The sequence below is a fragment of the Crocodylus porosus genome, unplaced genomic scaffold, assembly GCF_001723895.1.
Source record: "Crocodylus porosus isolate Cpor-Errol unplaced genomic scaffold, CroPor_comp1, whole genome shotgun sequence".
NCBI lineage: Eukaryota > Metazoa > Chordata > Crocodylia > Crocodylidae > Crocodylus > Crocodylus porosus.
The window spans coordinates 43,435,925-43,452,333 of record NW_017728949.1 but is presented as its reverse complement, the minus strand read 5'-3'; the positions used below and the strand labels follow the sequence as shown (position 1 = coordinate 43,452,333).

At 44.1% G+C, this 16,409-nt stretch overlaps 1 protein-coding gene across 1 annotated transcript in view; it reads left to right on the top strand.

The window, feature by feature from the left end:
* GORASP2 (golgi reassembly stacking protein 2) overlaps positions 1 to 16,409 on the top strand; it is a 30,278-nt gene that overhangs the window by 319 nt on the left and 13,550 nt on the right. Inside the window, exon 2 of the mRNA XM_019554335.1 lies at positions 15,551 to 15,631. Coding sequence (XP_019409880.1) covers positions 15,551 to 15,631 — 81 coding nt within the window. The remainder of the gene's footprint in view (positions 1 to 15,550; positions 15,632 to 16,409) is intronic.

Sequence of the window (16,409 nt, the reverse complement as noted above, 5' to 3'; positions counted from 1 at the left end):
TGCTCCGCTTGTCACCGCCTGGGGTGGGCTGCTGGGGTGGGCTGCGGCCCCCGAGAGAGAGGCCGGGCAGGGCAGGCAGCGGCGGCAGGTGTCGGAGCCTCCCTGGGGCCCTCGGCCGGCCCCGTTGGAGCCGCGGGTCCTCTCCGTGGCCCTCAGCCGGCCTCTGGGCTCGAGGCAGCCCGGGGCAAACGCCGCGTTTTCTTTGTGATGTTTGAGCGGCGGGCAGGGATAAAGAGGCCGGGACAGAGGGCGGCGGATTCCTGCTTGAAGTTTCTGGGTGGATCCCGTGCACGGTGTCTCATAGGTGCGGAGTCCAGCAGACCCCTGAGAGGATCTCCAGGCATCCCAGGGTGTCACAGCCCCCAGATTTTGAGAAGCGCTGTATTACGCCTTTGACACCAGAGCTTGTCCCAATTAAATTGAGCAACACAGCACATGGCGTCTGACCCTCACCCCTGGTGCCTTGGGCAGCACAGGTGCTGCTTGTTGCAGTTACTGCACTGTTAAATATGGCTGTAGCAAGTAACTGCTGCTGCACAGACTTTCAAAAATATATTGGCCTTGAAAAGCAGGCAGCCTTTTCTGCACCAGAATGTTGGGGAAAGCTCACGTCAGCATGTTCTCCTTGGCCAGCAGTAACAGAGGCATCCTGAAGGCAGGGTGGGAAATTCGTGCAGCTTTTGTGCCAGGCTGTAATAGAATTATACCCATTTTATAGATGGGAGAAATTCAGAGAGGCAGCCAGTCGCAGAGCTGCTGACTGTTAAGAAATCTGATAAAACTGGTAGTCCTGTACTGGGTTGGTTTGCTTATAGGATATACACCTTGAAGTTAATGTAAAGGGATTGTAATGCTGCCTACTGGTATGTTTCATTTGAAGCCATATAGCTGTCAAAGTAGATATATAAATATATATCTATGATCTGTATCTATCACATCTGGAGGTGGTTTCATCTGCCTTTCCCATGAAACTTCCTGACCTAAGCTAACTTAATTTAGAAACACAAGGTAAGCTTGTGCTACAGGCCATGTTGGTATGTGAACTTTGCCCTTTAGAACAGTGGGGCTCAACCTTTTGGTCCCACCGGCTGATGGACGAGTGGTGTGGGGCAGTTCCCTTCAGGTCCCAAAATCTGGTGGTAAGGGAGAAGTAGCAGCATTAATTGCCATGGCTCTGGGAGCAGTTAGTGCTACCACCGTTAAATCTCTGGACCTGTGGGAAGCACTGCTGGTTAAGAATTATTACAGGACCAATGCACCACAACGCTGAATATGATATTAAATAGAGGTGCACTGATATATCGGTTGCATATTGGATAGGCACCGATAACAGGATAATTAACGTTATTGGCTGTCAGATTTTTTGGGCTGATAATGTCACCGATAAACGCTGCACACATGCACACAGCTGCAACATGCACACAGCCAGGAATACAGCCAGGCAGCTTGGAGAACAGTCTCCTGCCATGAAGTCTATGGGAGGGAAGGGATGTGGAGGGGGGGTGATGGAGTCCCCAGTGGTGAGGGAGGGAGTGGAGCAAGGGCAGGCATTGCCCAGCTGGGATGATGAATGGGATATAGGGCTGGGAGTGGGATGGATCCACAGGCACCTCATCTAGGGGGTGTGGGCCAGTGGGAAGGCGGGGGCAGTTCCCCACCACTGCGTGGACCCCTGGGGAAGGCATGGGGGGCATGTGCCCCCTGGAGTTGTGCACAGGGCAAGTGCAGGCTGTGCACTGTGGGCTCAGGTCCATGGGCTGTTCTGACTTCTTCCCAGCAGGGCCTGGGCCAGGGTGGGTGGGATGGGAGTGGTGACTGTGGGATGAGCCATAGCAGGGATGGCAGGCAAGGTCTGGCCCCTGGGCTGGCAGTAGACTCCATTTCCCAGCAGCCCCTGCCCACATGACCATGGAGACCCCAGCTGCCTCTGCACTGTGATACCACAAGGCTGGGGTTGCCATAGAGACCAACCCCAGCTGTGCTGGCAGGCCAGAGGGCTGCCTTAGAGCTGCTGGGGTCTTGTGCTGGGGGCAGCTTGATCTGCGGCCAGGGCAGAGCCTCAATCTGCAGCCTGCACACTCTGGGCAGGGACGCACAGGCAGCGGATTGTGGCTCTGTCCTGGCTCGGGACCAGGCTGTCACCATTGAAAGGAGCTGGGGCACAGCCACGATCCACTGTCTGCAGTCCCCTGCCCAGGGCATGCAGGCTGCAGATCGCGGCTCTGCCCTGGCCCCTGACTAAGCTGCTCCCTCCACAAGATCCCAGCAGTTCCGGGGCAGTGCCCTGCCCTCCCCTGGCATGCGCCTTGCCAGTGTAGCAGGGGCCGGTCTCCATGGCAACCGCAGCCTTGTGCTATCAGTGTAGATGCAGCTAATGTCTCCATGGAGACCAGCCCCAGCCATATGGGTGGGGGCTGCTGGGAAATGGAATCTGATTGCTGGCCAGATCTGCCACTTTGCCTACCCCTGGGCTATAGCCACCCCAAAATTCCCATAGCCACCCCTCCCAGTGCCACCGCTGCCCTCCTCAGGCCAGCACCCCTGCCAGGAAGAGGCCAGCACAGCCCCTGGCCCCAAGCCTGCAGCAGGCAGCCTGACCTCTCCCAAATCTGGGGGGGATATGCTTCCCTGGGGGTGCTCACAACGACAGGGAGCCACCTGCCTCATGCCCCCCAGACGAGCTGCCTGTGCGTCTGTCCTGCTTCCAGCCCCAGAGTCCCATTCACCACCCTGGCTGGACAGCCCCTGCCCCACTCCCTCATTGTGGTGGGCCTCAGTCTGCCCCTTCCATATCCCTTCCCCCCACAGACTTACCAGCTGGATGCTGCTCTCCAAGCTGCCAGGCTGTGTTCCTGTAAATCAGCGATTGAATTGGTATTGGCTGATATGGCTGGTGAATAATCGGCCATTGTATCAGCCAGGAAAATCTTTATTGGTACACCCCTAATATTAAACCTGTTTTGAGTACTGTGCTAGAAAGTAGTCATTTTTCAAGTATTCATGAGCACCCTGTTACCCTTTTCATAAAGACAGTTGTGGTATGCTAGCCAAATCCTAGCCTGGGTAATGTTCTGGGTTCCTGAAACTTTCCCTAAAGGTTCAGATGGCTGTATTACGCTGTGTTTTGCTTAGTGCAATTCATGCAGAAAGACTGCTGTTTCAGTCCAAAAGTGGTTGCAGTTTGAGTGGTAGATAAACGGAGAGTAAGGGAATCATATGCTTAATAGGGGAATCATTTAAAAAAAAATGTTGAGGACTGGTCTGAAATGAAGGAACAGCATATCTATAAGGCAATGATGCTTAACCTTTTTATGTGCCAAGCCAGATGGCCATGCCTGATCCAACTGTGGGCTAGATGGTGGTTCTGATCCAGTGCCCTAGGCTAGCATGGCAGGAACCTTCCAACCACACACAACCCAGCCTGAGCCCAGGTCCACAATTTGAGGAGAAAAGGGCTTCACTCCACCACTGCCAAATTTCCCAGTCTGTGGGAAGCCCCACAGGCCAGATGAAATGGTCTTGCAGGCTGGAGGTTGAACACCCCTGCTTTAAGGTGTTTGCTGCTAGAGTTCTAAAGCTGTAAAATTAACATCAATTTTCTGCCTGTGATCCTTAATGAATGTGAAATGCATAGGTCAGTGCTGTGATGAAAAAACAGTAGCATGTTTCTGTCTTGTGTCTGTTACAGTCTTCTCAGTTACTAGTGTTCACTTTTGTTTTAAACAACATATTTTGCTTAAGTCATTTAGATGCCTCGTAATTGTAATTGCATTTTGGTATTTCTAAACAGCAAAATTAATTTCTTTTTAGTTTGTTACTAGCCAGTATATTTGTAATGTGCAGAGACAGGTCACATAAAGGTGCAAAGTAACTAGGTTTGGGTACAAATGTGATGGTCTCATCACAAAATTGTAGTTGCCACATGGTCTCTTGATCCTCTGATGACTTATTTTAGGTGCCACAGTGAGACAGAACTTTGATCCAAGGAACAAACTTATGTACAGTTTTTTTTAGGGGTGTACTGGTAAAGATTTTCTTGGCTGATACCAATAGCCAATGATTAACCAACCATATTGGCTGATGCCAATCAAATAACCAGTATTTAGTAATACTGCAAGGTATTTTAAACTACTGACATAAATAAACCTTTTTAGTTTGTTTTGCATTTATAACACACACACAGATGCTTCTCCTGCCTGCTGTGGCTCTTGATGAGGAAGATGGTAACCACCTTATTCTTGCACACATTTCCCCTTTGCCCATGGCTCCTACCTGCAGTCCAGCTCTCCACATACCCTGGGCTGCTGTCCCAGGTGGACAGGGCAGACCCTTGCTTGGACAATAGTGCCAGGTGCATGTGGAGCCCCAGAGCATACCACTACACCACTGCTTCATAGGGTTACCATAGTTCCAATTTAAAAAATGAGGATACCTGTGGGGGAGAGGGGGAAGAGAGCTATGATTGTGGGGAGGAAAGTGATAAGCCCCTTGAAGCCGTGCTCATGCCCTGCACTCCTGACCTGTAGACCCCTGCGCCCCCCCCGCCATGCCAGTGTCCCTCACTTCTGAGCCTCAGTCCCCTGCCTCCCCAAGCCCTGCTGGTGCTCCACACTCCCAACCTGCAGCCCCTGCCCCTCCCAGCCCTGCCAGTGCCCCGCATTCCCAACCTGCAGCCCCCTACCCCCACGGCCCTGGTGGTGCCCTGCACTCCCAACCTGCAACCCCCCTACTCCGAGCCTTGCTGGCCAAGCAGAGGCAAAGCAAAAATTTGGACATTTCCTTGCAGTTTAAAAACCTGCCCAAACGGAGGACAAGGGGCCGAAAAAGAGGACATGTCTGGGAAAACCTGGATATATGGTAACCCTAGCTGCTTCAGCACTGGTGGGCACCACACAGCCAAGCTCCTGTGGTTGTAAGGGAGAAGATGGTTTTGCAAAGGTGCCTGGTGCCCAGCAGAGCAGGATGTCCCTCATGCGGCGCTTTACCCCACCTGAGCACAACCCAGCATCTCTGCAGCAGGCCCAGCACTCAGGCCCTGCTGTGCATGTTGTGTTGCCATGGCAGTGGCAGCAGGAGCCAGTGATGGTCCCTTTGTTGCTGAGCTTGGCATCCTGTGACTACCCCCCTGTACCCTCTTCCCCTCCCACTGCTCACCAGGATCTGTAGTCTGCCACGGGCTTGGACTGGCAGCGGGGACTGGGGACCAGACTACACTCATCAGGGTGCTCTGAACACATGGCTGTAATTATCAGCTGCAAGGACCAAATAAGCCGATAGCATAATTTCTCCTAGCATATGCCAGTCCCATAGCCAGTGGACATATTGGTGCACTCCTATTTTTTTAAGCTGCGAACTCATCTCTTTCTAATAAAAATCCTAGCAATTCTTTTATGTGGTTGGGAAAAGTTAATATAGTGTAGGGAAAAATGTGGAATTTCTGTCATAAAATGGCTAGAATTCTTGAAGTGTGTGGGTTTTGTGTTGTTTTTTCTTGTTTAAAAGACACTTTTTAAATGACCAATTTAAGTGTGTATATTGCAACGAGCATTGTGCAGACAGCTGTTCAGGATCTAGTAGAATTCATTGGAGCTCTGTAAGGTGCTGGGATTGGTTATATGGACTTCAGAAGTGGATTCTCAAATGCTCTCTAATACTGCAGTGTACTGTACCTGTCCCTGAATTTGTTGTTTGTGTGTTGGGGGGAGAAGGGCGGGGGACAGAGTGCAAAAAAGAGAAAATTGCAGGACCCTTCTTTTATGGGTCCAAACCAAAGGGAGCTTTACTGACAGAATACTGTCCGATGAAACATATCTGTGTAGATAATTTACCAGGGGCAGATTTTGTGTTAATTGTTGAAAAATCTCTTCATTAGATAAGAAACTAAAAATGACTGGCAGTCTTGACAGTATTTATTTAGGAAGGTAGCTTAAAAGAATGGAAATGCAGGCTGGACAAATACCTAGCAAGTTGTCAATGCTAAAAGGCTGCAAAATCACTGAGAGAGAAATTGTTTAGAATGGCCTGAAGGGTTAACTAGAAGTCATGAAAGGAAATTACACAAAGCAAAAATTAAGGTATCAGGGAAAACACACCAAGGAAAGCCTGTAAACTAAGAAATAATCTTCCACATAAATTTATCTGTTCTTTCATATGACAAAAATGGCAAATTGATCTATTATTCAGGTAGTGAAAAACTCAACTAGAAGAATGCTGAAAAGTGTACTTCTTGAGGATGACCTGAAATGCCTTTCATTTTTAATATCAGACTTCTTTTAAAGAACACTGAAGTCTTATGATAGCTTTTGCTAATAATACTGCATTGTTTAACAAATATTATATTTGTTATGACATTTCTTTATCTTTGTGCTTCTGAAAGGAAAGATGAATATTCCCCTACTGAATATTGACAAATAGTTTGTTCAAATGTATGTGAAGGATTTGTTTTCTCTAGAGCTATCCAGGAATAGAAATGTAAATGTATATTATAGATTTTTTTAAGGGGGACAAGGTGATCCTTATTGGTAACAAGAACTGGTTGCTATACAACTTCAAACAGTCAGAACTTTTGGGTTAGAAATTTTCTGGAGTGGCTACATACCAACAAGTAGTCAGTTTGATGAAGTAATCTTTTGTTGGAAAATTTCTCAGCCAATCAACACAATGAATAACAATTTGCTTACATTCACATTAGGCATATATCTGCTGGCTGAGTAACATGCTCTTAGATTGTTGGGGAGGGTTTTTTACTGTCATTCAGATTGATAATACACCTTTTCTTCCCATAATGTTTATCTTTCTTCCAGAACCAAATAACAGACTTCTGATACCTTTTGTGCAGACAGTTAAGGCAACTGTTTTACCTCTGTTTTGATCAGTATAAATTTGTTTCTGTACTTTTAAAACAAAATGGAGAGTAAAACTCTCAATGATATATTCACTTCATGTATTTATAGCAGCACCATGTGCCTGCATGAATAATCATTTTGCACATATAAAACACAAATGTTGTAGAAATTTGTGTCTTTAATAAAACATATGAAGATATTTAAGTTGACACTGAGCAGTTTGCACAATACAATATCAAACTCTTTTTCCATCATCCTAAAGGGATCCTAGAGTAAATTCACAAGAGCACTACATTTTTACTTTGAAATTCGTGCTTCTGTAGTAAGGTTACAAATACATGATTATAGACTGAAGTCTGCTTTAAAAAAAGTTATTTTATAGGAATGTTCTCTGCTTGCATGAAATTCACTGCTGAGTACAGAGGATTTATTTTCCTAAAACCCCTGGATCAATTCTCTTATAAAGCTTTTGTCTTGAAAAGTAGGTGTTTCATAAAGGAATTCAATACCGCCCAGTAGTATGTAATGTATTAAAATAGCTGACAGAAATAAAATGGATCCTATCAGATCTGACTGAAGAATTGCTTGCAGACAATACATAATACAGTTTTATTGCTGGTTAGGATTGTCTACATTAATACAGGTTTTTTTTCTTTACTTTTAACCTTTAGGCAGGAATAAACTAGATAGTACTTTGGTAGGGTTTCCTGCAAAAGTTCATTCAAACTTTCTACTCCTGGAAATTATTTTTACAGTAACTTTAGTGATTTAAATGGTCCAGAATTTGAACCAGAATTTTCAGACTTGGCTAATCAAACCCAGTCTCTGGGAGCCATAATTAGGCTTCTGTATAAATTCACTGACTTTTAAAGATTCTGAGTGACTTCAGCCCCCCACTGACATCAAAATAGCCGTGGGATCTTAGAGTATATTAAATTCAGACTGTTTACATTTAGATATGTGGATTTAGATGCCTAACATTGAACATACCAAAATTGAAAATCTCAATAATTGTTTTGCTGATTATCCTTCTATTAAAAGGGATGTAGATCATAAGGTAACCGCTTGTAATTTAAATGTGTGACCAGTTGCAGTACAAGAATGAAAGCAGTAATGATGTTTTATTTGGTAATTCTATGTTGTGGAGATCAGAGAGAGGGTTTCATACTGGTATCTTTTCTGGCTGCTTTGGGTCATCACCAGAACAGAGGCTTATACATAGAATAGAAACATGAGGTCAACAATGAGTGAACCTCTCCAAGAACTTGCCTTCACTACTAAAAAGATGTATTTTACATTGGTAAAACTAAAATTCCTTGCCCCCATGGTGGGTTTTTTCTTTGTGATAGCTCACATGTTAGGTAATGCAAGGTACACCTCTTTTAGTTGTGAAGTGGACCAAGTCTTCCATGAAATGAGCACCACTTCTGATGTCTGGAGCAGGGAGGCGAGAGCTTCTGGATTCTAAAGGGTTAATATCTGCTGGTTTAAGTGTAATTTTGCATGGGAAAGAAAGCAGAACCTGTTGTAGATGCAGAACTGCTGCCAGTGGTTATTGAATCATGACAAAACTCTGGGCACACTAGCTCAAGTAGGGCTGTCTTTTTAACAAGCAGCTGTGTCTCTGATGCTCCTGTAGTCTGATGCTTCCTACTACTTCTAATGCACTTAAAATAAAAGGTTTCCCAATCCCATTGTTCTTGCTTAATAATTCTTTGTTTTGTGATGTTTACAAAAAACAAAATTTTGGCAGTCTGCTGTGCATCATTCAGGCATTTTACTGTTAAAACAACTGGTTAAAATGTCTTCTTGGAGAAGCCACATTTCTATTAGGTGTGCATTATGCAATTTGGATATTGAATGCTAAAACTGGCTGCAAACCTTGTCAGACTTTTCCAGCCCTGTACCTGGAAGATATTCTTACATTGCCAATATATTTAGCTGGAGCATTTCCAGCTCTGGACACTCCTTGCTTCTGTCTTGTTCAAGTGGTAGATCCAGCACTGCTGGATGCTCTGTCCCTACTTTAACAGTTGTGCTGTTGTTGCAGCAGGATGCAGGATGGGAGATGGTGGAAGGCATTTTAGCAAGTTTGACTTTGCAAAGGCAGTGGTACTTCCTGAAGGTGAAGTTGAGGGCCAGTCATGCTGGATAGTGAAATCGGCAGGCCACCTGCGTGCTGCAGGTTCCCCTTCATAGACTGGCACTTCTGGTGCTGGACAAGCACAGTGGTGGGATCATGTGATCATGGGTCATGCACTGCCAGGAGATGCAGCTTCAGAACTCGCATGTGAGAAAACAGTCTTTCAAAGGCTGTGTGAGGCACTTGCACCACTTTGCAGCACCAGGATGTGCAAATGAGGGAGCCTTGGTAGTCCACAAGTGCATGGCTATTTCCACCTGAAAGCTGCAGACCTCTGTAGGTCCATGTGTGATCCATTTACTATTGCCAAATCAGCTGTTGGAGCCATGGCAGATGTTTAAATGGCTAATGACAAGGCTGATCCATAGGTGAAGGACACCACTAATGTGTCTGTAATAATAGGTGACACTGAGAGAATGGGCTTCATAAGCTGTGCTGAGGCTATTGGTGATATTCGTGTCCATACTTTGCCTACTACCAGGAGTATCCCAATGTTAGCTGTGAAGGGTGCTGTCTAGAGCATTCTACGGGCTTCAGTTGACCACAAAAACAGGGGCATGATGTACGAGGAAGGTTGAACTAAGGAAGGTTCAAACTGCTGTTTGAACAATCAGAAATTTTTCCATGTTATCAAGAGAGTGTCAGTGCCCACTTAATTTCAGAAGCCCTGTTTACCCTATACTGCCATGGTTCATGAAACCACTCTGACCACAAGCAAACTGGCAGAAGAAAGTGTAAGTACACACTGAGCACTGCAGGAAGGAGTTAGAGTATGCATTCGGCAAACTGGCCACACTGGTATCCCAGCATTTCACTTTCACTGTTGTTCATTTCACTGTTTGGGGCCCAACACACCATCGTGTTTTTGGTTGTAAGAGTGAAAATGTCTGTGGTAAGTGAATTTGTGCTACTACCAGTTGGCATAAATAACTGTAGTTGTGTCTTGGTGAACAAGAAAACTGGAGGTCCCTTGTGTATCCCTTGCATGGCATGGTGACAGACATGATCTGATGTAGAAAGAGGTGCTGGGGATTGTTGCCGTGCGTAGATCAGTTTGGTTTGTTCCAGGTTTTACATGATGACAAGAATGTGATGCTTATAAGTTTTATATACTGATTTCTGATTTTTCATTTTTTCCTAAACACTTAAATGCCAATACATACAACCAACCCAGTTATTAATAAATCATTGCAGGAATCTGAGATGCTTGCAAAGAAATTTACTATCAAGTAAAAAGTGAAAATATGTGCCATTAAGGATAATGCGAGCTGTCCTGCTTGTCATGGAACTACCTATCAAAGATGGTGGAACTGTTTTTTACTTCTACATGCATGGATTGCATGTAGGCATCCAGGGAACTGTTGCGCATTCTGTTCATGGAGATGTTTGTGGAAGTCCTTATTGTTCCCTCTTGCATCGTGGCTGGCCACAGGTTTCTATCAATTCATGCCTTTTTAATCTACACACATACTCTTGCTAGGACATTCCTACAAGTTATTGTTGCCAGCTCTGACATACTTCAGTAAGAATTTCAGATTTAAACTTGTTTCCAAATTATTGTGAACAGTTAGACCAATGCCTGTTACTAGTGCTATTTTTAACATTGACCCAGTCGAAAGAAACTTCAAAGTATTTTAGTCAGCTGGACATCCCAGACTGAAAGAGGGAGTTATTTTTTCCAGGCCAGCAGTGTATATTGTCATCTTTAGTTGCCTGCTGCATCAGAGAGTGAAGAGGGCTTGTAAGTTTTTACACAGCCATTGGAAGTTTGTCCCAGCCAGGAATCACTGATCACTAGGAAAGTTTAGGTGGACATTACCAGGGTGGTAGGCCAGGTTGTTGAGGCTTGCTAACAGCAGAACTGGCTTTCTCTTTTCCCTCCAGCCCAACCTGGACAGCTTGCCATGACTGGAGCACCCAGAAGCTAAGTATTGCTCCCCTCAAAGGAGATGTCACTTAAGATAGTCTGCATCATAACTCCTAGTGGCTATCTGGGGTAATGCTCTAATGCCCATATTGGTAAAACTGTAGCATCTTTGATTCTTTCCTAATAAATAGAAATTTAGTAAGAATGTGTGTGCATGCATTCATTCATACATACAAAAATGTGTGTGTATATATACACATGCACACACATATATATTTTATATGTACATAAGGGCTGTGCAAAGCTGATTCAATTTTGTGGAGATTTGGCCCAATTCGGCAGCTGAATCTCCAAATCCGAATTGAATCAGGAGACCCTTTAATCTCTCTCAATGGAATTGGAACCCTCCAAATCGATTCGATGGGTCCGCAGCTTGAAATTTTTTTTTTCTTCATACCTCAGAGTACTAGGGGTCCAGCTGCTGAGCCGGGAGGCAGGAAGGGGGGATCCTCTGTGCGCTCCAAGGCAGACCCAGAAATGGATTAGAATTGCTTCTAGTCCACTTCCAGGTCCAGTGCCGAGTGTGCTGGGGACCCCTAGTAAATTCCCAGAGTAATCCTGCAGTGTAGACATGCACAAAAATATTTACTGGCAGTCTGAAAATAACCAGTTCTGAACAAATATGGTAAAGTCTAATTGAACATAATGGTATTTCTCTGCTGGACACTAACTTCAGAGTGCTGTATTTTTTCATTCAGTCTGGGCACATCTATATGTGGCTGTATGGCACCTTTGTTACTGTGCTGTCATTTAGTACCTTTTGGAAGTACTAACAGCCTGTACTGCGCCATACCAGCCATGCACGGTTATTTTTTGCTGCTACATCACTGTAGCAATGCACTATAATGAGGGAGTGCAATGCTACAGTGATGTAGCAGTGGAGTCACGGTTTTTGCCAATGGACGCTACAGCACCATAGCGCGTCACTACAGCACTGTAGCATCTTGTGTAGATGCATCCTCTGCTTCTTATTCTTTTTTTCTGAATTCCCCGAAGAATTAAATTTCAAAGAAACTTCACTTTCTATAACTCTGGGGGCTCATTGTACACAAAAGGCTTAATGCACAGTAGACTAATTCTACTGCTCGTTAGCACAACTGGCAAAAACCATGCTAACGTGCAGTAGACTGAGTCACTTAAAAACTCTTTATCTGCACTAATATGCAGTAACACAGATTATGGCACATTCAGTTAGTACATGTTAATAATAACAGGTGCTAACTGAATGTAAGGTACTAACTTAATGTGTTGTAATTATGGTGCATTAATAAACGTGCAGATGTGTCCAGGGTTTTCTAGACCATCACAGAGTCTGTTAAGATATTTTTGCACCAGTCATTAAATGAGGAACTACCCAGCAGATTTCTAGGGAGGCAGACTTACCTTTTAAGAATTGGCTTTCAAATACAAATGCAAATTATACTTTGGATAAACTAATTATTGAAAACCCTGCGACTGTTCAGTACAGTACCTGCAGGAACAAGTCTTTTTACCTAGAAATGAAAGTTTGGAGAGGATGCTATAGTATTCCCTGTTGTATAGATATGTGGATAGTCTTCTCAGACTCCAGTTTTAGACAAAAAAATTCAGACGGCTCTAAATTGCTGCACTAAAATTGGCCCAGTTTCATTCATTTAATGCTGATGCTGTTTAACAAAGGTTTGAAGCAATCACAGTAAAAAGTTAACCTTCTAAACCATTGATCCTCAAACTTTTTGGGCTTGAGTCACCTCTTTATAACTTGTGTGAATTGAGGTACCCAATTTCAAAAACTAATTTATATATTGCAGTGTTTACCTCTTTACAGAGAGGCAGGCAGGCCAGTGAAGTAGAGGATCCACCAGGCAAGGACAACCCTGTGTACCTCTCTGCTTATCTCCCTGGGGGAGAATCATTTTTGTAGACCGTAACAGAGTCGGTCTGGAACCATAAGTTCTGAATATGTAGGCTTTCACTAAAAAGTGATATATAAACTAACATTTTGGCCCTCCATCACTTGCCCAGGAAAATCTGCCCAATCACCATTTTACAAATGGATTTTTTTCAAGTTCTGGTTTTGTGTGTGTGTCTGGCTGGGAATATTTGGATAACAGGATTGTGATACAGATAATTGAGCCTTAGATTTTTTCCATAGTAGAACATTTTACATTTTACATTTTACTTCAGGCAGTCCATATTAGGTAAACTAGATTCTGCCAGGTAAAGCAGTTATGCAGTGCTCAAATGCAGCTATTCTGTCAGGATGCAAAAATGCATAGTAGGAAATCCTCCTCTGAAAAATATTGAACTGTTCCAAGTCCTTTGCAAGATGAATATGGAATGTAAGGAATAAAGCCACTGGGTAAAATGAATCATGTTACAAAGGAAGACAGACATTATTTATTGTAACAGCTGGAGAAAAACTTGACACATTTATTGGAGTTGTCATTGTCTAGAATGGCTATACCTGTGATAATGTAAATACAGAGATATTTGTCTCTGATTGGAGTGTCTTCTGTCTAGTGTAAAAAAGCAGACTTTAAGCTTCTGGGTACTATCTATAAAATATCTAGTTCCGCCTTCTAGGAAGTGGGTAGGTTACTTGAGCTAAGACCATTTCACTCCTAAGACCTTATATTGATGTCTTAACTAACCAGAGTTTGTTCAGATGCTTAATCTTTCTCAAAATTGGCAGGTATAGCGAATTTAGTCCCTTCTGGCCCTAATGTCTGTGAAATTTGGTTGCATGGGCATAGTGTTTACACCAGTATTTTAGGATGTAGTTTCGACTTTGAGTCAGTAGAAGGTAGAAGAAGCATAGTCCAATGCCATTAATGTTTCTGGGAAGACTGGTAAAAAACAGGATGGAATTATTCTTTACATTCAGTTCTACCAATTAACTAGAGCTAGATATCTACAATTTTATCTTTTGCAACAAGGGATGTATTAAACTCAGTTTCTGTTAGAAATAGCAGCTAGTATTGTTTAGTTTATCAATAAATTAGTGATGCATTTTGTTAAAATAGATTTTTTACCAGCAAGCTTTTCTACATCAGTTCATTTGTTTGTGTTTGTAAGACATTTGTAAAAATCTATCTGTGTATCTTCATTGATAGGAGCATTGCCAGCAGATTGAGGGACGTGATTATTCCCCTCTGTTCTGCACTGGTAAGGCCACATCTGGAGTAGTGTGTCCAGTTTTGGGCCCTCCGCTATAGTAGGGATGTAGACAAGTTGGAGAGAGTCCAGCAGAGGGCAGCAAAAATGGATAGGGGGCTGGGACACATGACTTATGAGGAGAGGCTGAGGGAACTGGGCTTATTTATTTTAGACGGACAGAGATTCAAAAAGCCTGAGTTGATTCAATCTTTGCAGGTTATTCTAACCTGGCTAGGCTAAATCATTTTTTAACCCAGACAGACATCCCAGACTGTGGTCACATGCCTCCAGTGGCTCAGGCTAGAAGCTGGGAGGTGCTAGGGCAGCCCTTCATTTGCTTCCACAGGACAGAGCTGAGGGGGGTGTCGCCAAGCCCTTGGCAGGATGCACTGGTTATTTCTTCCCTGCCGCTCCAGCTGCCCAGCAGGGAATGTTTATTACCCCTAACTGGGTGTTTATCAACTCATTGATAAAACAAAGCCTCTCTCCATTAACTAATGGAGTTCTCTTTACAGAGCTCTTCCAAGGAGGGGCATTAAGCTACCTGTTGATTAGCTCCAAAAAGCCTGTCTTTCTCTGTCCTCTTCCACAGCAGGGACTGTAGCTAGTGTGTGGTCTGTTAGCTAATGCCGAGGTGTCTGCATAAGGCAGAGGAGAAGGGGGAATAATCCCTGCTTAGCAAGAAGAAGCCAGGCAGACGCTCTGTTCCTGCAAGCCTGTGCCGAGCAGAGGGGAGGGGCCAGCCCTGGACCCTGCCCAGTCCAGAGAGCATGCCGGGATGCTGGGGGGTGTCTGGTTCATCTTAAATCAGCAAGGGGTTTGGGACAGACCTTGCATAAACTGGTTTGAGCCAAATCAGTTAAGTCTGATAAACCTGGTTGAATGTAGTATCTCAAACCGGTTTCAGCCATTTTCAAACTGGCTTATGCGCAAGGAATATCTGTTCTGTTACAGATTTAAACCAGTTTCTGATCACAAACCGGTTTATGTGTAATATCTGTCCCTAGCCAAGAAGACCAGGGGGCGAGGGGGGATTTGGTAGCAGCCTTTAACTACCTGAAGGGTGGTAACAAACAGAGTGGAGCTGGACTGTTGTCAGTGGTGACAGATGACAAAACAAGAAGCAATGGTCTCAAGCTGCAGCAAGGGAGGTTTAGGTTGGATATTAGAAAAATAACATTTCTTGCTACAAGGGTGATGAAGTACTGGAACAGGTTACCTAGGGAGGTGGTAGAATCCGCATCCTTGGTGCTTTTTAAGGTACAGCTCAACAAAGCCCTGGCTGGAATGATATAATTAGGGATGGTCCTGCTTTAAGCAGGAGGTTAGACTAGATGACCTCCTGAGGTTAATCTTCTATGATTCTATGTATCATTTGTGTCTAAAACTATATGGTTTGCAATAGAAGAGATTAATAGTTGTAAAATACAAACTAGGATACCTACAGAACTGTGACATTTCTGCTAATTTCATGTATTATAATCTTTCTCTTGATAGGTACAAGAAAACTCACCAGGGCATAGAGCTGGACTGGAGCCATTCTTTGATTTTATTGTTTCCATTAATGGTTCGAGATTGGTAAGCTTGCTGTATTATGAAAACTTATTTACATATAAGCGATGGCAGGAATGTATTATTGTTGCTAAACTGAGTCAACGTTTTATTTAAATCATTCATTGATAGTTTCTGTACCTTGGCAAACCTAGAAACTGGTTTTGAGTTGTTTACCTTGCCATCACCCCAATAGTTTAACTTTCAGCAAAATTTAAACTGGAGAATAATAGGGCACTGTGCTGAATGCTTGTAAGGCCATGTTTCCTTTCCCTGACTGAGGCCCTAATCTTCTAAAGGATGATAAGGAAGCCCTGTAACCTTAGCGTTGCTACGGTACTGGAATTGTTAGCAGTATGGATGAAGGAGGAAGAACATGGTCAAACCCCTTTAGATTTTTCAAACATGAAATTTCTGCTGCCAGAGCAAGCTGAGCTAGCAGGAAAGTAGGAATGCTTGGGTGTTGCCTAGGCACATTTTCTACAGATCTGTGATTTGATCTTTGTGCCTCCCATTCAAGCACAGATTTCTTTCTCAGAAAAGATAATGGGTCCTGTGGGACAAGCAGGGCAAATGGAGCTTGTCATTGAAAAGGTCATGTTCATTCTAGAGCCACTGAAGTGTACTTTTTTATGCTGCTTTGATCCTGCTGCTAGCCCAGCTGGAAGTACACACATGTTCCTCTTAGATCCTGAAGTAGCAGGTGACTGTAGAGAAGGAAAGCTACATGTCCCTGCAAGCTGATGTTGGCGACCGGCATGGACAGCTAGAGACCCTCTGGGTAAAAATTCGTGGGGAATTCGGC